Here is a 23746-nt window from a genome sequence, read left to right as displayed (position 1 = left end):
AGTGCGCTAGCGCTGCACTGGCAGGGAGCAAGGGGGTAGGTGAGAGTGCTCAGAGTAGTGAACATGGGGTTCAGGGGCAGGTGGTTAGTTTGCTGAGGGCGGTCTTGGATAGGCTTCCTGGCAGGGGCTCCCCTCTTCCCGCAGTTCCCTCTCCCTGGGGCATGGTTGCTTCCATGAGTCATGCAGGCACTGCGGGTGCGGATCGCCCGTGCCTGCCGGGGTGTGAATTGTCCCCCCTGGGGATGCACATTCCTCTGAACGTCAAGGACAAAATACTGAAAGCTGAGTTTGTGGATCTTCTATCCCTGGTTCCTTCCGACCTCAAGTCGGTGGTCAGACCGCGGCGACGGGAAGTGTCAGAAGGTGATAAAGGTAAGCAGCTTCCGCGTACCTTTGGGAATTGGCTCCAAGGGTTCCTCGTGTACACGGGTATTTTATCGCGTTGGTGTCCGGAGAAGGCGCGCCATTATTTGGATATTTGGATTTAATTTGGATGGCCTATAAAATTTATGGGGGCCAGTGCTGGTTTCGCTATGGTCAGCAGTTTTGCCAGAAAATGGCGGTGAGTATGGGAATGGATTTTGGGGTGCAGGACGGTAGCCTATGGCTGCTGTTGATGACCCCTTGTGGCCCGGCCCCCTTTCAGGGAGCTGCCGGCGCACACGCTAATATGTTGGCTCTTCCAGATCCTGCCGATTTCGGCACAAGTGCTGGCACTGTGGTGGGGCTCACCCGGCATCGAGGTGTTTTAAGGAAGTTAAGCAGGGGCCGCGCTCAGATAAGAATGACGTATCTCGGCGGAGGACGCCAGTGAGGGTGGAAAAAATGCGGACGTGGCTCGACCGGCATCCTAGGAGTCGGGATGCGCAAGTTTTGTTGGACAGGTTTTCAGTGGGGTTTTGGATCCCCTTTGTTCCTTCGCCCTCTCCAACCTTTGCAGGTAATTTGCGGTCGGTGGTGGGTAAGGAGATCATTTTGGAGGACAAGCTCGAGAGGGAGGTTCGTCTGGGACGCATGGCGGGTCTCTTTGATGGTCTTCCTTTTCCAGGATCCGGGATCTTTTTGCCTCATTCACCACTTGTCATACCCCTCGGGCGGGTCAGTGAATGATGGGATTGATAAGGAGGTGTCTGCCTCCTTTGATAGGGCGCTTGAGTTGGTTCGGGACGCTGGGGCAGGTGCCCAGTTGGCCAAGCCGGACATCGAAGCAGCATTTCACCTCCTCTCGGTTCACTCGGACTGTTTCCACTTGTTGGGTGTCAATTCCAAGGTTTGTATTTCTTTGATATGTGTTTACCCATGGGTTGCGCCATTTCCTGTTCGTACTTCGAAATGTTCGCTTCATTCCTGGAGTGGGTGGACTCCTAGGTGGCGGGTCTGGCCTCGCACCTCCCCAAAAAGTCATACCATCAAGACCTTCTGCAATATCACTAATAAAAAATATTGAAGAGAATGGGTCCAAGTACAAACCCCTAAGCTACCCCACTGGTAACAAGACCTTGCCTCGAATATACTCCATTGACTACAACCCTCTGTTGCCTATCACTCAGCCACTGCCTAACACCCATTCAGCAATATTGGAGTCCAAACTTAAAGATTGCTGTTTATTAATACTGCATGAGTAGAGGCAATTTGAACGCCCTTACCCTTTCCTCTGGAACTGTAGGGTAGAGGCATGTAAGACTCTCAGTCTGGAACTTGCACCTAAACAGTCTTTTTGACAGTGTGCAGCCACCCAAGGAGAGAGAGGTCAGTGTGGAAATGTGCCCATAGACACAAATTCAAGGTTATTGTGTTTGAAAATGCTTTATCGATGTAATTTAAGAAGACATCCAGGTTCTCCGGCGCCCATAACAACTTTATTGAGATGGAGCAGTTATGGGGTTGGAGTGTCTTTTCAACTGGCCCATTGGCAAACATTTTTAACCTTATTAAAGCCATTGGGCATAACAGCTGATAATGAACAAAATTCCATTCGAGAACGGTGCAAGATAGCACTGTTCTGAGAAAATGTAGGTGACTTACTAATAGCCTTTTATGAAGCTAAAATGTCGTTTTGAACAATTTAACTTATTTACACTGTTTTTTCTAAACACATGCGAACACGTTACGGGGAATATGATTGCTGTAGAGCACTTGTATGAATCTGACACAAGAAGTAGTGGGAAGAAAATTAAAGGGACACTATAGTCACCAGAACAACTTTAGCTTAATAAAGCAGTTTTGGTGTATAGAACATGCCCCTGCAGCCTCACTGCTCAATCCTCTGCCATTTAGGAGTTAAATCCCTTTGTTTATGACCCCTAATCACACCTCCCTGCATGTGACTTGCACAGCCTTCCATAAACACTTCCTGTAAAGAGAGCCCTATTTAGGCTTTTATTGCAAGTTCTGTTTAATTAAGATTTTCTTACCCCCTGCTATGTTAATAGCTTGATAGACCCTGCAAGAGCCTCCTTGAATGTGATTAAAGTTCAATTTAGAGATTGAGATACAATTATTTAAGGTAAATTACATCTGTTTGAAAGTGAAATCAGTTTTTTTTTCATGCAGGCTCTGTCAATCATAGCCAGGGGAGGTGTGGCTAGGGATGCATAAACAGTAACAAAGTGATTTAACTCCTAAATGACAGTGAATTGAGCAATGAAAGTGCAGGGGAATGATCTATACACTAAAACTGCTTTATTTAGCTAAAGTAATTTAGGTGACTATAGTGTTCCTTTAATATGAGGGTTCCTCGCTAGTCACTAAGGGGCATCATAAATTCTGTTTAAAGGGTCACTATAGTGTCAGGAAAACAAAGCGGTTTTCCTGACACTAAAGTGTCCTAAGGGTGCCCCCACCCTCAGGGTCCAGCTCCCGTGGTGCTGAAGGGGTTAAAACCCTTTCAGCCACTTACCTTAATCCAGTGCCGGCTCCCTTGGCGCTGGTGACCTCTCCTCCCCTGCCGACGTCAGCTCCCGAGTGCTTTCCTATAGACGTTCTGCACATTGGATGCGAATTTCGCATCCAGCGTCGCAGAAGCGCCTCTGGCGGCTGTTAGGAAGACAGCCACTCAAGGCTGGATTAACCCTGCAATGTAAACATACCAGTTTCTCTGAAACGGCTATGTTCACATGCGAAGGGTTAAAACCTGAGGGACCTGGCACCCAGACCACTTCATTGAGCTGAAGTGGTCTGGGTGACTATAGTGTCCCTTTAAGTTTAGATCCTGCGTTTATCAGACGTGTCCCCATGCCCCCACATGGTAACTCTGTGTAACAACTGGTGACCATCATGGATAATGGTGACAGAAATCCAAATCACGGAAGAAACGAGCAAATGGTGAATGAAGGAGGGTTTCTGTTGGGATGCACATTGGCAACGTCTTTTACGGAGACCGCAATACGTGAACAGAAAGTCTCTTTATCTCTCATGTCTCCATCTCAGAGGACATTTTGCTGAAGCTCTTCGCGTAGACGCTTAGCGAAATTTGGTCTCCAAGAAAATGGCGCACGACGCCTACTCAGCCAGACACACTCCTGACACGCAGCGTTTATAAGAGTGTCTGACGGCGTCTGCGCGCTGAGATCACGTAGAGTGTTTCCACCTCGCAGTCTGATTGGTTGCGTTCACTGGAAGCGACACGTCGCTGTGTTCTGCTGCGCATGCGCCGTGCAGCGTTGAGGACTTGGGCACTCGCAGAGTGACAGCGCTCGAGATGGCTGTCAAGCAAGAGACCGTGGGCACCCAGGGGCTACCAACCATGGAGACCGTCAGACAAGTGCTGCTGGAGCAGGATCCCACCGTGCTGTCCGTTGTCGTGGCCCTGGTGGTCGTGCTGATAAGCCTGTGTAAGTTTTACGAATGATTCTCCCATATCACTATGGGTGGGGGGGATATAAAGTCACCACAGGCTGTTAATGTATTTATCAAAGTAATCTGAATCGTGTATTTTATTTTTGGTCTGCAATTTGTATTTATTTCAGAATTCTAAAATTAGTGTCAATTATTTTGTCCTCTTAACTTACATCCTTGTTTTGCTCCATTAGCCGCCATTTGCGAATGTCACAAGTAATTTGTGAATTCTGTTTTAAGTGAAACTTTCACATGAATACCAAAACACAAAAACAAATAGAATGTTTGTGTGACAAATAATATATAAAACTTAACTTAATCACCGCTTCCCTCGGCAGCCTTCTCACAGGGATGCCCAGTCAAACAGAAATGTATACAGAAAAAGGATACAGCTGTTGTAACCTAAAAACAATTAATAACACATAGTGTGATAAAGTATTAAGCATGTTTTTAAACACGCTACTGGAAGCACTCACAGAATGGAAAAAGTCAAAGCGCCTTAAAGATGCCACCCCTATTCCCCTAGGGGGTTAGTACAAATCCACCTCACTCCTTGGGAACACAGGAACCAGAAGGAAGCAGGAATCAAATATATAAATGATTTATTTGTAAAAAAAAAAGTACGATAGGAATTTTAAGTGTGCCTGAGGAGTCTGTGATGGACTTGGAGTCTTTATGTAGTGACAAGCTACACAGCGTCCACACTGATAAGTGCCGTACACATTAAGCCAACTTTTTTTGCTTGCATTCCGTTTGGAAAAGTGACTGGGTACTAGCATGTCTTTGAGGTTTTTACCTCTTTTGGCTGTTATTGAGACATGTGGGGGGATCACATCTTTGAGATGTCGATCTTGTGTAAGTAATGGCCAAAATCTAGCCAAAATCTTTTTCGCTGTGTCCCATCCTGCATCAAAATTTGCCACACATCTAATTATTTTAGGGGGGCATGGTTTGGGACTATTGTCCAAAAGGGGCTCTCGTTCACTTAGAAGTGCTCTTTGGTATGCCTGTTTAATGCATCTGTTAGGATAACCTTTCGCTTTAAATCTTGCCTTTAGTAGGGCTGCTTTCTCTATAAAGTCCTCCACAGATGAGCAATTTCTTTTAAGTCGCAAATACTGTCCCACTGGGATGCCCCTTTTGAGTGGATTAGGGTGGTGACTACGCCAGTTGAGCATGTTATTGGTGGATGTAGGTTTGCGATATAGAGTGGTCTGAATTGTGAGTTGGTCAGTAATAGTGAATGTGCAGTCAAGGAAATTCAAAGATGATAAACCAATTTCCATGGTCAACCGTAAATTAAGGTCATTTGTATTCAAAATCTCCACAAATTCTATGAATAGTTCTTGGGTTCCCGTCCATATGACCAGAATATCATCTATGTAACGTTTCCAAAGGTGGACAAAGTCCATATAGTGTTTCAAACGCTCTGAATAGACGATATGTTGTTCCCACCAACCCAGGTGCAGGTTCGCATAGGAGGGGGCACAAGACGTCCCCATCGCAGTCCCCTGCACCTGGTGGTAAAATTTATTGTTGAAGAGAAAAAAATTATGGGTCAAAATTAATTTTAAAAGGTCGAGAACAAAGGTGGTATGACACGAGTGGCTAGGACCTCTTGTTTCAAGGAAAGTGCCAACGTGCTGTATCCCTCCTAAATGGGGTATTGAGGAGTATATTGCCTCCACATCGAGGCTACAGAGGATCGCCCCCTGTGGTAGTTTGATTGATGTAATACATCTTAGAGTGTCTTTTGTGTCTCCTAAGATAGGACGGTAGTTTTTCCACATATGGCCGTAGAATTTTATCCACATAAATGCTACCTTTGCATGTTAAATTATTAGTACCTGATACAATTGGTCTAGCTGTCAAAGGCTCATAGCCTTTATGTATCTTAGGGAGACAGTAGAAGGTAGAAATTACTGGATTTTTTACGAAGATACTCGCATATTCATCCTTCGTAAGTACGCCATGATCGAATGCTCTATCAAGTAGAGTTTTGAATTCAGAGAGGAATTTGGATGTAGGGTTAGATGGCAAGACTTTATATGTGCTTGCGTCATTGAGGATCTTTTCAGCAATCTGAATGTAATGGAGTCTATTTAGAATGACAATGTTTCCCCCCTTGTCTGCAGGTTTGATGATAACCTGTTCATTGTCCCTTAAGTCGGTTATTGCTTTCCATTCATTTCTTGTGAGATTGTGTCTAGGTGTAACCTTGAAAGTATCAATGTTGAGATTCTTAATCATATTGGTTGTAGACTCAACGAACATATCAATACTCTTAAATTCACGGAAATTGGGAGTGAATTTACTTTTTGGATGCAGATCTGTGTAGGGTGGGGGGAAGCATTGTCATTTGTTTCTAGAAGGGACACCAAATTGAGAACACATTGATATTCCCTTGTGTCAAAGCCTAGTTCTTTGGCTTTTTTCTCGTCTCTCACTTTGAAGAACTTATGTAGGGCCAACTTTCTCCCAAACAAATTTATATCTTTAATCCATTTGAATTTACAGAATGGTGGGGTTGCCCAAGCTCCTCCCTGAGCTACTTATTTACCCTCTCTCCCTTTTTAGAGTGCGTTTATTTATTATTTTTCACTTTTTATATTCTTTTTTCATTTACTTTAGTTCATGGTCCTGTATACCAATTAAATGATTTTTTATTTTAAGTGACAAGCCACTCAGATCAGTATCTCATTAGTGATTCCTGGACGTTTGTCCTAGGTTTACACTTTATTCTCTTTCATTTCCATCGTTTCGCTGATTTTTTTTTTTTTTATACTTCCGGGGTGGTTGGGAGTGAGTTGCCTGACATTTTTTTTTATAGTTTTATTACAGGAGAAAAATTCTCCATCAATTCCCCTATTAGCTGCCGCACGGATTTTGTGATATATCTACTAAGATATGTAGGATTATTAATCACAATAAATAACTCCTATTGTTTTTTTGTTAATATATTCACAATTACGGAGCGAATTAGGAAAACCCCCACTACACCACCAATGACGGAGAAGAGGAGTCCTATATATTATGAACTGTGGGAGGGTGGGAATCAAGCGGGTTATTTTAACTGCATGTTTGTATTGCACAATTGTTTTTAGAATTACAAATGTCCCTGAGGAAGTTCTATGTCTAAAACGAAACGCGTAGGACTGCTACCTTTTTACAAATCGTTTATATATTTGATTCCTGCTTCCTTCTGGTTCCTGTGTTCCCAATGAGTGAGGTGGATTTCTACTAACCCCCTAGGGGAATAGGGGTGGCATCTTTAAGGCGCTTTGACTTTTTCCATTCTGTGAGTGCTTCCAGTAGCACGTTTTAAAACATGCTTAATACTTTATCACACTATCTGTTAATTGTTCTTTAGGTCACAACAGCTGTATCACTTTTTTTCAGTATACAAACTTTCACATGAGTCTGTTCATAGTTAAAGGGAAACTATAGTGCCAGGAAAACAAAGTTGACGTCAGCCGGACGGGGAGACCTAATGCGCATGCATGACTGAAAAGGTAGTAGAAAATTGAAAATGGGACTGTCAAAAAAAAAAAAAAAGCATAAAACTATCTGACAATTTGTTAAAATTCCCCCATTTGCCACAGTGTATACATCTTTTTCTTGAAAGAGAAAGGCAAAGGGGTTTAGCTAAAATAATAATGGGCAGCGAGCAGGCAGCTTTTTTTTTTCATTTTTCTCAATGCTTAATCCAGTGTGGTGTTAAAACTTGGGTTCCTGGAATATCCATTTAAGTCTTAAACTCCCTATTTTTTTTAACCGAGGAGGTATACGGCATTCAAAATCTTTAATCAGTCCTTCTATTAGTCCAACGGAGGCAACTCCAATCCAACTCATTCATGGTAGTAATTTTGGTGGTATTGACAGTAGTTTTGATTAACATATGTTTTTCTTTGCAGTACTGTGGAAGCTGCTGAAAAGAAGTCGGACAAGTCGAAGAGCTGTACTCCTCCTCGGTGTTTGTGATTCAGGAAAAACGCTCATCTTGAGCAGGGTATGATGTATACAGATAATCTGTGATCTTTCAGGCTGATAATTTACCAATTCTGTACATTTGCCATTTTGAAAAAAGAAACAATTTCTACACAAATCTACTCTTAACTGAACATGTTTATAATTATTTATTTTTGAAAACTTTTTATTTTTTATTAAGTGTTAAATGCACAAAATATACATGCCATTTAGATAAAAAAATTCAAGAATATTTAGTGTACCCCTCCCTTCCCTCTCCCTTAGTGTTCCTCTCTCCTCCCTGTCATTTAGTGCTCCTCTTCCCTCCCCCTCCTGTACCTTATTGTTCCTCTCCCCTCCCTGTCCCTTGGTGTACCTCTCTCCTCTCTCCTGTAGTGTGTTCCCTCCCCCTTAGTGTTTCTCTTCCCTCCCTGTCATTTAGTGCTCCTCTTCCCTCCCCGCCTGTACCTTATTGTTCCTCTCCCCTCCCTGTCATTTAGTGCTCCTCTTCCCTCCCCCGCCTGTACCTTATTGTTCCTCTCCCCTCCCTGTCATTTAGTGCTCCTCTTCCCTCCCCCACGCCTGTACCTTATTGTTCCTCTCCCACGCCTGTACCTTATTGTTCCTCTCCCACGCCTGTACCTTATTGTTCCTCTCCCCCGCCTGTACCTTGTTGTTCCTCTCCCCCCGCCTGTACCTTGTTGTTCCTCTCCCCCCGCCTGTACCTTGTTGTTCCTCTCCCCCCGCCTGTACCTTGTTGTTCCTCTCCCCCCGCCTGTACCTTGTTGTTCCTCTCCCCCCGCCTGTACCTTGTTGTTCCTCTCCCCCCGCCTGTACCTTGTTGTTCCTCTCCCCCCGCCTGTACCTTGTTGTTCCTCTCCCCCCGCCTGTACCTTGTTGTTCCTCTCCCCCCGCCTGTACCTTGTTGTTCCTCTCCCCCCGCCTGTACCTTGTTGTTCCTCTCCCCCCGCCTGTACCTTGTTGTTCCTCTCCCCCCGCCTGTACCTTGTTGTTCCTCTCCCCCCGCCTGTACCTTGTTGTTCCTCTCCCCCCGCCTGTACCTTGTTGTTCCTCTCCCCCCGCCTGTACCTTGTTGTTCCTCTCCCCCCGCCTGTACCTTGTTGTTCCTCTCCCCCCGCCTGTACCTTGTTGTTCCTCTCCCCCCGCCTGTACCTTGTTGTTCCTCTCCCCCCGCCTGTACCTTGTTGTTCCTCTCCCCCCGCCTGTACCTTGTTGTTCCTCTCCCCCCGCCTGTACCTTGTTGTTCCTCTCCCCCCGCCTGTACCTTGTTGTTCCTCTCCCCCCGCCTGTACCTTGTTGTTCCTCTCCCCCCGCCTGTACCTTGTTGTTCCTCTCCCCCCGCCTGTACCTTGTTGTTCCTCTCCCCCCGCCTGTACCTTGTTGTTCCTCTCCCCCCGCCTGTACCTTGTTGTTCCTCTCCCCCCGCCTGTACCTTGTTGTTCCTCTCCCCCCGCCTGTACCTTGTTGTTCCTCTCCCCCCGCCTGTACCTTGTTGTTCCTCTCCCCCCGCCTGTACCTTGTTGTTCCTCTCCCCCCGCCTGTACCTTATTGTTCCTCTCCCCCCGCCTGTACCTTATTGTTCCTCTCCCCCCGCCTGTACCTTATTGTTCCTCTCCCCCCGCCTGTACCTTATTGTTCCTCTCCCCCCGCCTGTACCTTATTGTTCCTCTCCCCCCGCCTGTACCTTATTGTTCCTCTCCCCCCGCCTGTACCTTATTGTTCCTCTCCCCCCGCCTGTACCTTATTGTTCCTCTCCCCCCGCCTGTACCTTATTGTTCCTCTCCCCCCGCCTGTACCTTATTGTTCCTCTCCCCCCGCCTGTACCTTATTGTTCCTCTCCCCCCGCCTGTACCTTATTGTTCCTCTCCCCCCGCCTGTACCTTATTGTTCCTCTCCCCCCGCCTGTACCTTATTGTTCCTCTCCCCCCGCCTGTACCTTATTGTTCCTCTCCCCCCGCCTGTACCTTATTGTTCCTCTCCCCCCGCCTGTACCTTATTGTTCCTCTCCCCCCGCCTGTACCTTATTGTTCCTCTCCCCCCCGCCTGTACCTTATTGTTCCTCTACCCCCCGCCTGTACCTTATTGTTCCTCTCCCCCCCGCCTGTACCTTATTGTTCCTCTCCCCCCCGCCTGTACCTTATTGTTCCTCTCCCCCCCGCCTGTACCTTATTGTTCCTCTCCCCCCCGCCTGTACCTTATTGTTCCTCTCCCCCCCGCCTGTACCTTATTGTTCCTCTCCCCCCCGCCTGTACCTTATTGTTCCTCTCCCCCCCGCCTGTACCTTATTGTTCCTCTCCCCCCGCCTGTACCTTATTGTTCCTCTCCCCCCCCGCCTGTACCTTATTGTTCCTCTCCCCCCCCGCCTGTACCTTATTGTTCCTCTCCCCCCCCGCCTGTACCTTATTGTTCCTCTCCCCCCCGCCTGTACCTTATTGTTCCTCTCCCCCCCGCCTGTACCTTATTGTTCCTCTCCCCCCCGCCTGTCCCTTGGTGTGTTCCTCTCCCCCCCCCCCGCCTGTCCCTTGGTGTGTTCCTCTCCCCCCCCCGCCTGTCCCTTGGTGTGTTCCTCTCCCCCCCCCCGCCTGTCCCTTGGTGTGTTCCTCTCCCCCCCCCCCCGCCTGTCCCTTGGTGTGTTCCTCTCCCCCCCCCCGCCTGTCCCTTGGTGTGTTCCTCTCCCCCCCCCCGCCTGTCCCTTGGTGTGTTCCTCTCCCCCCCCCGCCTGTCCCTTGGTGTGTTCCTCTCCCCCCCCCCCGCCTGTCCCTTGGTGTGTTCCTCTCCCCCCCCCCCCCCCCCGCCTGTCCCTTGGTGTGTTCCTCTCCCCCCCCCCCCCCCCCGCCTGTCCCTTGGTGTGTTCCTCTCCCCCCCCCCCCCCCCGCCTGTCCCTTGGTGTGTTCCTCTCCCCCCCCCCCCCCCGCCTGTCCCTTGGTGTGTTCCTCTCCCCCCCCCCCCGCCTGTCCCTTGGTGTGTTCCCCTCCCCCCCCCCCGCCTGTCCCTTGGTGTGTTCCTCTCCCCCCCCGCCTGTCCCTTGGTGTGTTCCTCTCCCCACATTCGTGCTCTTTCTCTCCCAGATGTGCACCTAGCTTTCTTGTTGCGTGGCCAGGCGGCGCAGACCGCGGTAGGACCCGCCTTATGGACACACCGGACAAAATCCATAACATCAGCCAATAATATAAACTGCAAATAATGGCAGTTTGAAGACTATAGACAATAGTGTGGCATAGAATGAGACTGCACATTTTTTTCATAACAAACATGCTTTAGTATAGAAAACAAGATATTGTTAATTTGTCTTAGCTGCAGGCAGATTATATTAAATAGGATGTGGAGACACCAGGAAGATGATCAATGTTACATATAACATGAGTGAAACACTGGAATCTAGATAACTAGCTAAACATGCATGGGCTATAGGCAAAATGGTTACTACTGGAGGCATAGGAGTTCCTATTTTGAGCAGAAGGACCGCATGTAGTGAGGAGTCCATGGTAGGCCAACTCCTACAGCCAACAGGACACATCGAACTCCTTGAAAGCGGCTGCAGAGTTGGTGTTTAGGGCAGTGTCCCCAGATAGTCCCCACTTGCATGAAATTCTGGCTGTACGATTTGGACCATGCGTTGGAATAGTCCTCCCGTCTGCTGCCAACTCAGGAAGTGAGCAACCCACCTCCGCAAGCCGCACGTCAGGTAAGTAGAGCTGATGCGTCCTCGCCCCTAGACCGAGCCAGAATCGGACGAACATAGCATCAAAAGCTGCCTTCCATTGCTGCTGCTTTTCCTCCATCGAGAGATTGGTTACAAGAATGTCGGACATCTTATTTTGTTAGAAGCTTTGGATATTTCCGTCCAGTGTCCAGGGTTTGCCTGACATTTTAGTGTGGACCGGGATAACCACCACCGGTCCAGAGGCTGGGGGACGGGGCTCCAACAGGACTCATCCATAGATTCAGCAGCTGCAGAGCTGGAGATCGGCCGCATCTCCCACCTCCCAGGGTCCACCAGGCCTCAAAAGCTGCATCCCAAGCTCTGTGTCGTAGAGATCTAGGGAAGCTTAATTATGGAGTAAGGGATTCCTCCACCATGGAGAGACAGGCAAGTACTTGCTTAACTGCAATATCAAGGCTTAAAACCGCAATTTAATCTGTACATTCAAGAATTGGTGAGGAGCTCAACTCCGACACGTCTGCTCAGCCTAACCACCAGGCCCCACCCCCCTGCCTAAAACTTTTGAGTTTGTGTGTGTATATATATTAATTCCTGGAACTACTACTTTCTTGTACAATAAAGGAAAATTACATCTACCCTACAAGATAGCTGTTTGAATGTTAAAAGCATTAGACCACAGCCTCTGCAACATAAGTCAGTCAAAATATGGAATGCAAAAATATCTACATAAATAGACTAATAGCGAATAATGAATAAGGGACATTTAACACTAGTGTTTTTTGTTTGTGTTTTTTTTTTTTTATGTGTGTGACAAATACAAAGTTTATAATGTGTTTTACAGGGTGGTTATCCCTTATTTGTAGTATCCGTACCGCTGTCTGCTTAACAATCTTACATACAGTAAGCATACATGGCCACTTTATTTTCTCAGTACTAAATCATTGTATGGAATACACTGGGAGCATGTAAGCGCACACCATTTTTACGAATACTGACTGGGTTCCTTCACCTACACTGGGACATCAGATGGGACATTTTCCATGTTCCCGGCAGCGTTTCTGAGAGAAATACTACGTGTAACATAAAGGCTGTTGATTGGAACAGTCCATAGTTGCCTCACTGGTCTAGGGGAGAAAATGGCTTGTTTCCTATTTTCCATTTTAGCTTTCCTTCCATGTTGTTTCCACTGTGTGTGTGTCCATGCAATGAGTAGTTGCTAATGACTGGTTTAAAACTTTGTGGGGGGTTTTTTTCTTTCTTTATTCCAGCTGTTAACAGGAAAGTACAAGATGACACAGATGTCTATTAGTGCCCTGTCTGCTACTTACAGAGTAAAAAGTGACAAGGTAAGACCTATTGTCTCAATCAACTACCTAAACAATTATCGCCACTATTAAGACAGTGAACTGTATTTAAAGAAACCCTTTAGCATTAGGAATACAAACATGTGTTATATTAACTATTTGCTGTATCATGCCTCCCTGTTTCCATTAGAAAAAGAGTTTCTCACCTTTATTATTCTGTTAACCTGTCTTGCTGAGATCATTAATCCTGATCTCAGCCAATCCAGTGCTTCCCCAAAGCGAATAATTGGAAGGCTAGTGTGCATGCTCGGCAATGGACAAGTGAAAAGGCAGCATTTATATTGCTGAGCCTGTACAGCAAGGCTCTTTGCCCCAGAACCATTGCATTAAACTGTAATGGTTCTGGTGATTAGAGTGTCCCTTTAAAACTATTTATGTTAAGTTAGTAATTTCACTTAAAATATTATGTTCTAGATTCAGAATCCCAATGAATGAAATCTACAAGGTTCATGTTGCAGATTAAAGGGAAACAATACACAAAAATATGGCCAGACACACACTTCAACTGCATTATATTGATAATGAATTAAAAACAGTTATGCAAAAATAGTAAGCTCCGGCAAATTCATATATTTTTCTTGAGTGTCTGCTGATCTTTATTTGTATTTTTTTTTTTTTTTGTAAGAAATATTATGTCACCGCTTTATAATTTTTAAATTCTCATATTTCACATAAGCAAAAGTGCAGCAATTACATTGGTGTGTAACCTATTACCCATTTGGAAGGAGGAGAGAGTATGAACATCTTCAGTACAGGCTCTGGCTGCATTGTGGTCGAATATCTCTGGTATCTTGTAGCCAGTTAGAGCACTACAACATTTTCCATCCCAACTATTCACAATGAGTAGGTGGAAATTAAGGCCAGGCAAGATAGTCAGGATGTGGTAGGGATTACAGATTACATTTACTGGTGTAAAGTCACTAGGTGAAAAAAAAACATTAATCTTCTGGGCCCTGGTGACTTAGACTTGGTTTGGCTCACAACTGTATAAAGCAGTCTTTCAATTAGCACTGACAGGCACAGATTTCCGATGTGATGTTACAGTGCTATTGATATCTTAATGCACCATACAACATCTCAGATGTATAAACCAGGTGCTGGTTAATAGTGTCACATGTTCAATTTCAAACCATAAACAACCTATTTACGTTAAATATAATTGCTGTGTTAATTTATGAAGATCTGTACAATTTTTTTTTAATTTTTTTTTGCTATTTATGTATCTGGTTCTGTAAGTATAATGATAATGTTTAGTCAAAATGTATTTATAATTTGGTAGGAATTGGCATACTCTCATTTTAAGTGATTTGACTGATCATAGTCTTTGTCCTTTTTCTATTTCACCCACAGGGGCCCAGTTTGACTTTGGTTGATATTCCTGGATATGAAAGTCTGAGACTTCACTTCTTGGAACAATATAAAGCAGCTGCCAGGTAGACAAACCTATCTCCACTGAAACCAATTATAACTACCTCAGAGCGCTTCTTAGTTCAGTCTGTCGTAGAGAGCCAGAGATCCATAAATCACCCGTTAAGATACATATGCCCTTGGTAGGAGCTAGGAACTAATTGTGCTTGTCATGTATTTGTTTATAAGGCAATAGAGATACCCCAACCACTAAAAAACAAACAAAGACAGCAAACCTACTAAAAAGTGTGCCCTCTTACAACACCAAAAAACAATAATGTAACAAATGAAGAAGTAGGGATGCAAAACCAGAGATACACTTCTAAGGTGCAGATATAAAAATATATATACATACAACCTTTCAATAACGAAGTAGGCGATATCTATAAAAACAAATCGCACATAGTGTATTATATAATAAACATAGAGGACACGCAGGATGATAATGTGGAACTCACAAGATTGTAGTGATAATCAAGCCCATCATCCTCAGTCAGAAAGTATCTTCAGAATATATGAGACAAAAATCTTCTATTTTTCCTTGTAGGGTAAAAGAGACCAAATAATAGTGCAGGTGTAAATAAAATATAACAAAATTTATTATACAATGCACTTACAACAGGGTCCAAATAAAAACGCATAAAATCCACTCCGCAAGATGGTAGTGACAGCATACAAAGTGAGTCCCCCAAACAGTGTAATCCGACGCGTTTCGTCTAGATGACTTCCTCAGGGATTCTGTTTCTCTGTTCTTAGATCGCCGTTTAAATATGCCGCCAGAATACCGGAATGTGTTTCATCTGTGTAGATTCTCCGTCGCGTGCGTTTCAGTTTGGAACGCACTACATCCGTCCGGCGTCACTTCCGGTTCCGGTTTAGCGATGTAACACTTCCGTGCGTTCCATGTTGGAACGCACAGGCGAAAAAAACGGAACATAAAAGAAAAGACCTATTTACATAGTTACAATAAGAATGTCCCATCATGAAAAGATATCCGGCTGTTATTAGTATAGAAAATATCTAACTAAAAAATAGATAGCTCAAAAATGAATGGAAAAAAATGAATGAATGAATAACATAAAATAAAATAAAAATGGAAATGTAATGTATCTAATAATCATGGGACACCTTTTGACATCCATATCGGATAAATATGTATCACAATACTGTTTTCCCAAAAAACATATGTATCTATTATAAATCCAATATGTATATATATATGGGCACTCCAATACAAGTATTTATTAGTTGCTATTGATGCTCCAGTTGGGAAAATAAAAAGAATAAATAAATATAAATATAAAATTGTTGCTCCAAAAAACATCTCTGAAACTTAAAAGACAAGAATTAGAACCAAAACCAACAATACATAATTATAAATAGAATAGTATCTTATATCTAAAAAGAGAGAAAGACAGAAAGAAAGTAGAAAAAATTTTTTTTAGATTAATCCTGTAAGATCTATATCCATATTGAGGCCTTGTTTAAGGGTGCCCAAATTATAGATCCACTGTGTTTCCTTTTTATTTAGTAATATCGATCTGTTACCTCCTCTCCAATTTTTTTCCGCTCTATCAATCCCAAAGGCCAAAAAATTTTTCCATGCAAAAGACGGACAGGTGTTGCAGTGTTTGGGAACACTATGTTCCGTTTTATTGGTACGGATATTATAAAAATGTTCCGCCAGTCTAGTATGTAGTTTGCGTGTTGTTCGTCCTATATATTGTGCACCACAACCGCATTGTAAAAGGTAAATGACAAACGTGGTGGAACATTGAATAAATTTTTTTATATCATACTTTTTGTTAGTATACGTACCAGTAAAATCATGTGTGGATCTTTTTTGGAATTTACAAGTGGAGCATTTTCCACAACTAAAAAAACCTTTTAGATCAAATAAACGGGTGTTGACTTTTTTTGTGCGCAATAAACTAGGTGCCAAATGGTTTTTTAGATTTTCTGCCTTTTTGTATATCACCATTGGTTTTTCTGGAATCACTTTTCCTAATATGTCGTCCTTCTTTAGTATGTGCCAATGTCTTTTTAGAATTGTTTCCATTTTTTTGGCCTGAGGATTAAATCTGGTGATAAAAGCATATTCAAATCTGTTGTTAGTTTTCTTTTTTTGAAAACCATCTCGGTTTCTCAATAAAGATTGTCTTTCCAAACTTTTTATTTGTTCCTCATCCTGATTCATTTTATTTAGGTCATAACCCTTTTCATAGTATCTTTTTTTAATTATCTGATTTTGTTCCTCAAATGTTGATATATCTGTACAATTGCGTCTTAGACGCATCATTTGGCCCCTAGGGACATTAGTAAGCCATGGACCGTAATGTGAGCTGGACTTGTTAATTGCTGTATTGCAGTCTGTGCTTTTGAAGAAGGTTTTGCTCTTTAATTGTTCTTCTTCAACATAAAGGGTGACGTCGGATTACACTGTTTGGGGGACTCACTTTGTATGCTGTCACTACCATCTTGCGGAGTGGATTTTATGCGTTTTTATTTGGACCCTGTTGTAAGTGCATTGTATAATAAATTTTGTTATATTTTATTTACACCTGCACTATTATTTGGTCTCTTTTACCCTACAAGGAAAAATAGAAGATTTTTGTCTCATATATTCTGAAGATACTTTCTGACTGAGGATGATGGGCTTGATTATCACTACAATCTTGTGAGTTCCACATTATCATCCTGCGTGTCCTCTATGTTTATTATATAATACACTATGTGCGATTTGTTTTTATAGATATCGCCTACTTCGTTATTGAAAGGTTGTATGTATATATATTTTTATATCTGCACCTTAGAAGTGTATCTCTGGTTTTGCATCCCTACTTCTTCATTTGTTACATTAATGTATTTGTTTATCACTTGACAGTCCATAAAAGAAATTTGCATTTTATGATAAAACATTTAAAGGAACATTCCATGCACCCTATTACAGTGTGCTATTGTGGTTATGGTGCCGTTAGTGTCCTAGATCCTCCCCGCTATAAATAGCGCAATTGTTATTATATAGAACTATACACCACAGGACATACTTGAAAACTATCATAGTGTTAACACTTTTCCTGGTTATATTACACATTTATATATGTTTTATTTAATTGGCAAAATTATGGTATTTCCATTTATTTAGGCATCATTGCATCTTAATATAATCACTAAGGCATGCTATAAATTATAGATAAACCTATATTTAGAATATATATTCTCATATAAAGTATTGATTAAGATTTGATTTTCCTTATAATTTCTCCTTACCTGCATGCTACAGGGGCCTGCTATTTGTGGTGGACAGCTCTGCATTCCAGCGGGAGGTGAAAGAGGTTGCAGAACTCCTATATCAGCTTCTAACCGACGGCGCTGTGCTTGAAAATACTCTACCTGTACTTATCGCATGCAATAAGCAAGGTGTGTTCCCTTTGAGATCAGTGGTGAGACAGTCAAAAGTCTAAGATTCATTTTAAAGTTGGCCTGTCATCCACAGTATGTGTTCAACTTCAGATTGGTATCAGTCTAGGCTATATGTTTTGGTAAAATCGCCAGTCGATATGAAGATTAAAGTTATACTTGCCAGACAATCACTTCCTCTGCACTTCACATGGTCTCCAATACTGGATGTAAAGGTTAAGCATGCTCAAATGATTGGAGTTAAATCTCACAAGTATTGCGGTAATTGGACTGTCATTTTGGGGAGCTGCTGCTCTTGGATTCCATAGATAGTCTCTGTTGACGTGCTGGTGGCTCAGTAGTTATGCCCAGGATGGTCAAATTAATATACAGTACTAACTAACTTTCCATTTTTAAATTTGCTAACAAGTTGGCTAGGATAATCTATAGATGATATTTTATCCAAACAGGTTTTTTCACTAAACCAACAGTTTTACAGTTGAGATGTTGGAAGTTTAGGATAAAAGATCCATAAGAATAGCAGAGTTTGAGCATGTTTTCACTCTTTTGGCTTCAATTTGCATTTATGTCTGATCTCCATTGAAGATTTATTATGGAGTGCCTATGATTCCTCATTATTTAATGCCTCCACAAGGTGCAAAGAGCTGCTTCACTCATTTAATCTTGTTAATACACATAGGGGGCTCTGTGGCTTAGTTCCAAAAAATATTACTGATGTTGGTGGCTATCACTGAGAGATTGCTCTTGGCTGAAGGTTCAGGCAAGGCAGGTCCAAGTACTCTGCTCTAAATGAGCAGTTTGCAAGCTAGAGTATTGCAGGTTTTAGGTGAGCAAACATATATTTCCATTCGCCATTGGTGAGTGAAAATTTTAGCCCCGTAAGTAGATATTCACCACTAATGAATGTGCTATGGACCCATACAGGCTTGTAGTTGCAAGTAACTTTTTTGACCAGTGTAGGTAGCGTAGGACTTGACCTTTTTAGCCCTGTTAGAAGGATAGACTTTATTAACTACATTAGACCATTTTACATTGTGTATTAAATCAGACATTGTAGCAAAAACAAATTTGCTTTGGGCCCTCCCTCTTTATACACTATACATAGAGAAGTTTAACTAATTTAGATACATTTCATCTCATTTACTGCTTACATTTTGAAAAACATAAGACAATACAATTTATTAACAAATTATGCTAGCGCCTTTTATACTATTAATTCAGATCTTTCTAATACTTATATAAACCTTACAAGTTATGTATTTTATTTTTACAGACATCTCCATGGCCAAATCTGCCAAATTAATACAGCAGCAGTTGGAGAAGGAGCTGTAAGTATTACTTGACATCCATCCTCCTATCATTCTAGTTCATGTCTGATCTGGGTACAAGTGTGTTGTAAATGCCTGTATTCTACAGTAGACATCTGACTATAATGGTCATTATGTTTTATTAGTAGACTCTGATTGTGTATGGACCGCCAATTTCACTGCCCAGTTTAGGAAGTTTGTAAACTGTGTTTCTTTTCCCTAACAGCAACACACTCCGTGTAACCCGTTCAGCGGCTCCTAGCACTCTGGACAGCAGCAGCTCCTCGACTATTCACCAACTTGGCAAGAAGGGCAAAGACTTTGACTTCTCCCAGTTGCCTATGAAGGTTGAATTTGTGGAATGCAGTGCATGGGACAGTAAGAAGGAGGAGAGCGATGCCAACCTCAGCAGTGTTGAAGACTGGCTGGCCAGGCTTGCATAACTGGTGTTCTCGATTGTGGCACTTGGTTAGAAAGGGATTTTGTCACTGATGGGCACCTTTTGATAATAAAGCAGCCAGACAATTAAGCCTGGCATGTCTCTGAGACCCATCAGTAGGGACAGCTGGATATGTTTGCTGCTGATTCATGGCACTCCCTATAACTGGAATAGACTTTGACTTGCGTTTTCCATCTTATAAGCTTCTGACATACAGGACAGTGTTACATTGCAGCTTCCGGAGAGCCTTTTTGCTGCCAAAAGGGTTTTCCATGTTCCCATTGTGTTTCTATATTGGATTATCCCAATGTATTTCTATGTGCAAAAATAAAGTTAAGATTTACGATTGTCTCTTGAAATAATTTTTTTTTTTTTTGTAACTAGTATTAGGAGTATATAATTTCAGTGAAATGGCTGTATTAAATGATCATTGGAATAAATATTGTAATTTGGGGGTGAGGGGGGAGTTGTTCAACTGCTTACACACACACACGCGCACAGACACGCGCACAGACAGACTGCTGAGTCCATACGCGCACAGACAGACTGCTGAGTCCATACGCGCACAGACAGACTGCTGAGTCCATACGCGCACAGACAGACTGCTGAGTCCATACGCGCACAGACAGACTGCTGAGTCCATACGCGCACAGACAGACTGCTGAGTCCATACGCGCACAGACAGAATGCTGAGTCCATACGCGCACACACACACAAGCTTCCTCACTAGCAGACAGACACAAACACACACACACACACCTGAGCATATCAAGCCTGCCTGTCACTGGAGGCTGTTGCTGGGTAGTCAGACAGCCATCTTTTGGCCTTTCCAGCAGCAGCAAGGTCTGTCCCCCTCTCACTCTGCAGCCCCTGCCCCCCTCTTACCCTGCAGCCCAGGGAAGGTAATAAGACTTTCTAAAACAGAATACAGACACTCCTCACTTACCGACTGGGTTCCGTTCCTACGACCCGGTCGTAGAACAAATTGGTCGGTAAGTCATAAGTGCGAGCCATCGTAAAACAGGTAGGTCGCTAAATGAGGACCACCTGTATGTAATAAAGGAAGTTTAAATATCAGATCTCTCTTTACAGGAAGTGTAAAGGAAGGCTGTGTAATGTGTATGCAGGGAGGTGTGACTAGAGCTATATAAAAGTGATTTAAGTTCTAATTGGCAGAGAACTGAGCAATGGGACTGCATGGACATGATATAGAAAGCAAAGAAACATATAATGTGACGGCAGATAAGAACCATTCGGCCCATCTAGTAGACATGTGCAATTCGTTTCGTTCCGAATATGAATTCGGACGAATTTCGGGCAATTCGGATATTTGGGTACTTCCGAAGTTCCGAAGATGCCTAATTGCTTAAGTGCCGAAGATGCCAAATTGTCGAAGTGCTGAAGTGCCGAAGTTCCGAAGCACAGTATTGCCTAAGTACTAATAATAATAAATGTTACATTGTATACAATTTTAAATAAAAAGTACACAAACATAGCCAGGATTCAGCTGTAAGCATTTGCAACACTTACAACAATCAAGTAACATACATTCATATAAAATGTAAGTTACTTACTAGCCAGTCAATAGAATGGCAGGAATGAATAAGTAGATAACTCCCTAATTCCCACGGCATTAGGGAGCTATCTACTAAAAGGCTGAAAGACCTAAATTGGTCTTTCAGCCAAATTTACCAATACTAAGTAACGATTACTTAGTATTAGTAAATTATGCCCCTACTCGCTATACCGCGAGTAGGGGCATGTCTATTAAACAGTGAGCAGCCTGTTAAAAAAAAAAAAAAAAGGTCCCCCTTCCCGAGTCCGCACCCCTGAGCGGCGGGTGGGGGCCCTAAATACTAATAAGGGGGGGACCTAATGTCCTCCCCCCTGGCCCCCACCCCTGAGCAGTGGGTGGGGGCCCTACAGTAAAATAAGGGGGGGGGACCTAATGTCCTCCCCCTGGCTAAGATCACTGTTTAATAGACATGCCCCTACTCGCGGTATAGCGAGTAGAGGCATAATTTACTAATACTGCCCCTACTCACGGTATAGCGAGTAGAGGCATAATTTACTAATACTAAGTAATCTTTACTTAGTATTAGTAAATTTGGCTGAAAGACCAATTTAGGTCTTTCAGCCTTTTGGTAGATAACTCCCTAATAGCGAGGGAATTAGGGAGTTATCTACTAAGCGGCTGCAATAGAAGTGCCGAAGTCCCAAAATTCCGAAGTTCCAAAGTGTCGAAGTTCTGAAGTGTCAAACTGCCGAAGTTCCGAAGTGTTGAAGTGCCGAATTGCCGAAGTCCCGAATTGCGAAAATTCCGAATTTCGGAATGCCGAACCGAACCGAAAATTTTCCCCATGCACATGCCTACTATCTAGTCTGCCCAATTTTTTTTTAATACTTTCATTAGTCCCTGGCCTTCTAATACTATCCTTACCTTTTTGTGTCATTTTACCCCACTCCCTCTAGCATATAAGCTCATTGAGCAGGGCCCTCAACCCCTCTATTCCTGTGTGTCCAACTTGTCTGGTTACAACTACATGTCTGTTCGTCCACCCATTGTAAAGCGCTGTGGAATTTGATGGCGCTATATAAATAACATAATAATAATATGTTATAGTTAGGATAGCCTTATGCCTATCCCATGCATGCTTAAACTCCTTTACTGTGTTAACCTCTACCACTTCAGCCCCTCTAATTTAAGACTCTTGTTATTGTAGTTTTTCTTCTTTTAAATATAGTCTCCTCCTTTACTGTGTTGGTTCCCTTTATGTATTTAAATGTTTCTATCATATCCCCCATGTCTCGTCTTTCCTCCAAGCTTAACCTTTCCTTGTAAGTTTTATCCTGCAATCCATGAACCAGTTTAGTAACCCTTCTCTGAACTCTCTCTAAAGTATCAATATTATTCTGGAGATATGGTCTCCAGTACTGCGTACAATACTCCAAGTGAGGTCTCACCAGTGTTCTGTACAATGACATGAGCACTTCCCTCTTTCTACTGCTAATACCTCTCCCTATACAACCAAGCATCCTGCTAGCATTTCCTGCTGCTCTATTACATTGTCTGCCTACCTTTAAGTCATCAGAAACAATCAACCATTAATCCCTTTTCTCAGATGTTGAGGTTATGACTCTATCAAATATTCTGTACTCTGCCCTTGGGTTTTTACGTCCAAGATGCATTATCTTGCACTTATCCACATTAAATGTCAGTTGCCACAACTCTGACCATTTTTCTAGTTTACCTAAATCATTTGCAATTTGGCTTATCCCTCCTGGAACATCAACCCTGTTACATATCTTAGTATCATCAGCAAAAATACATACCTTACCATCAAGACCTTCTGCAATATCACTAATAAAAACATTAAAGAGAATGGGTCCAAGTACAGTTCCCTGAGGTACCCCACTGGTGAAAGCCCTTGCTTCGAATATACTCCATTGACTACAACCCTCTGTTGCCTGTCACTCAGCCACTGCCTTACCCATTCAACAAAATTGGAATCCAAGCTTAAAGATTGCAGTTTATTGATAAGCCTTCTATGTGCAACAGTGTCAAAAGCCTTGCTGAAATCTAGGTTAGCAATGTCTACTGCACCACCCTGATCTTTTATTTTAGTTACCCAATCAAAAAAATCAATAAGATTAGTTTGGCATGATCTCCCTGAAGTAAACCCATGTTGTCTCTGATCTTGAAATCCATGCGTTTTTAGATGTTCAACAATCCTATCCTTTAACATGGTTTCCATTACTTTCCCCAATACTGAAGTAAGGTTTACTGGCCTATAGTTGCTCAACTCCTCCCTACTAGTGATGTCGCGAACCCGAAATTTTCGGTTCGCGAATGGCGAACGGGAACTTCCGCAAACATTCGCGAACCGGGCGAACCGCCATTGACTTCAATGGGCAGGCGAATTTTAAAACCCACAGGGACTGTTTCTGGCCACAAAAGTGATGGAAAAGTTGTTTCAAGGGGACTAACACCTTGACTGTGGCATGCCGGAGGGGGATCCATGGCAAAACTCCCATGTAAAATTACACAATTGATGCAGAGTCTGGTTTTAATCCATAAAGGGCAGAAATCACCTAACATTCCTAAATCGCAATGAATATGGATTGACACCTGACATATGACATATTGACACCTTGACATATGGATTGACACCTGTCCTCAGAGACCCTGATGCACACGGACACAGAGCAGAATAGGGACTGTTCCCCTTACATATGGTCACTTGGCAGGTATGGATTGACACCGGTCCTCAAAGCCCCTGATACACACTGACACAGAGCAGAATAGGGACTGTTCCCCCTA

At 43.1% G+C, this 23746-nt stretch overlaps 1 protein-coding gene across 1 annotated transcript; it reads left to right on the top strand.

The window, feature by feature from the left end:
• The first annotated feature begins 3588 nt into the window (after positions 1 to 3588).
• SRPRB (SRP receptor subunit beta) lies at positions 3589 to 19774 on the top strand. The gene is made up of 7 exons (XM_063440913.1): positions 3589 to 3833; positions 7752 to 7846; positions 12757 to 12834; positions 14203 to 14285; positions 17543 to 17679; positions 18953 to 19007; positions 19213 to 19774. The coding sequence occupies exons 1-7, from the start codon at positions 3701 to 3703 to the stop codon at positions 19427 to 19429; spliced, it is 798 nt and encodes a 265-aa protein (XP_063296983.1). The 5' UTR covers positions 3589 to 3700; the 3' UTR covers positions 19430 to 19774.
• Positions 19775 to 23746: the final 3972 nt, after the last annotated feature.

Source organism: Pelobates fuscus, chromosome 2 (genome assembly GCF_036172605.1).
Source record: "Pelobates fuscus isolate aPelFus1 chromosome 2, aPelFus1.pri, whole genome shotgun sequence".
In the NCBI taxonomy this organism is placed as follows: Eukaryota; Metazoa; Chordata; class Amphibia; order Anura; family Pelobatidae; genus Pelobates; species Pelobates fuscus.
The sequence above is the reverse complement of the archived record's forward strand: the minus strand, read 5'-3'. Positions and strand labels throughout refer to the sequence as shown.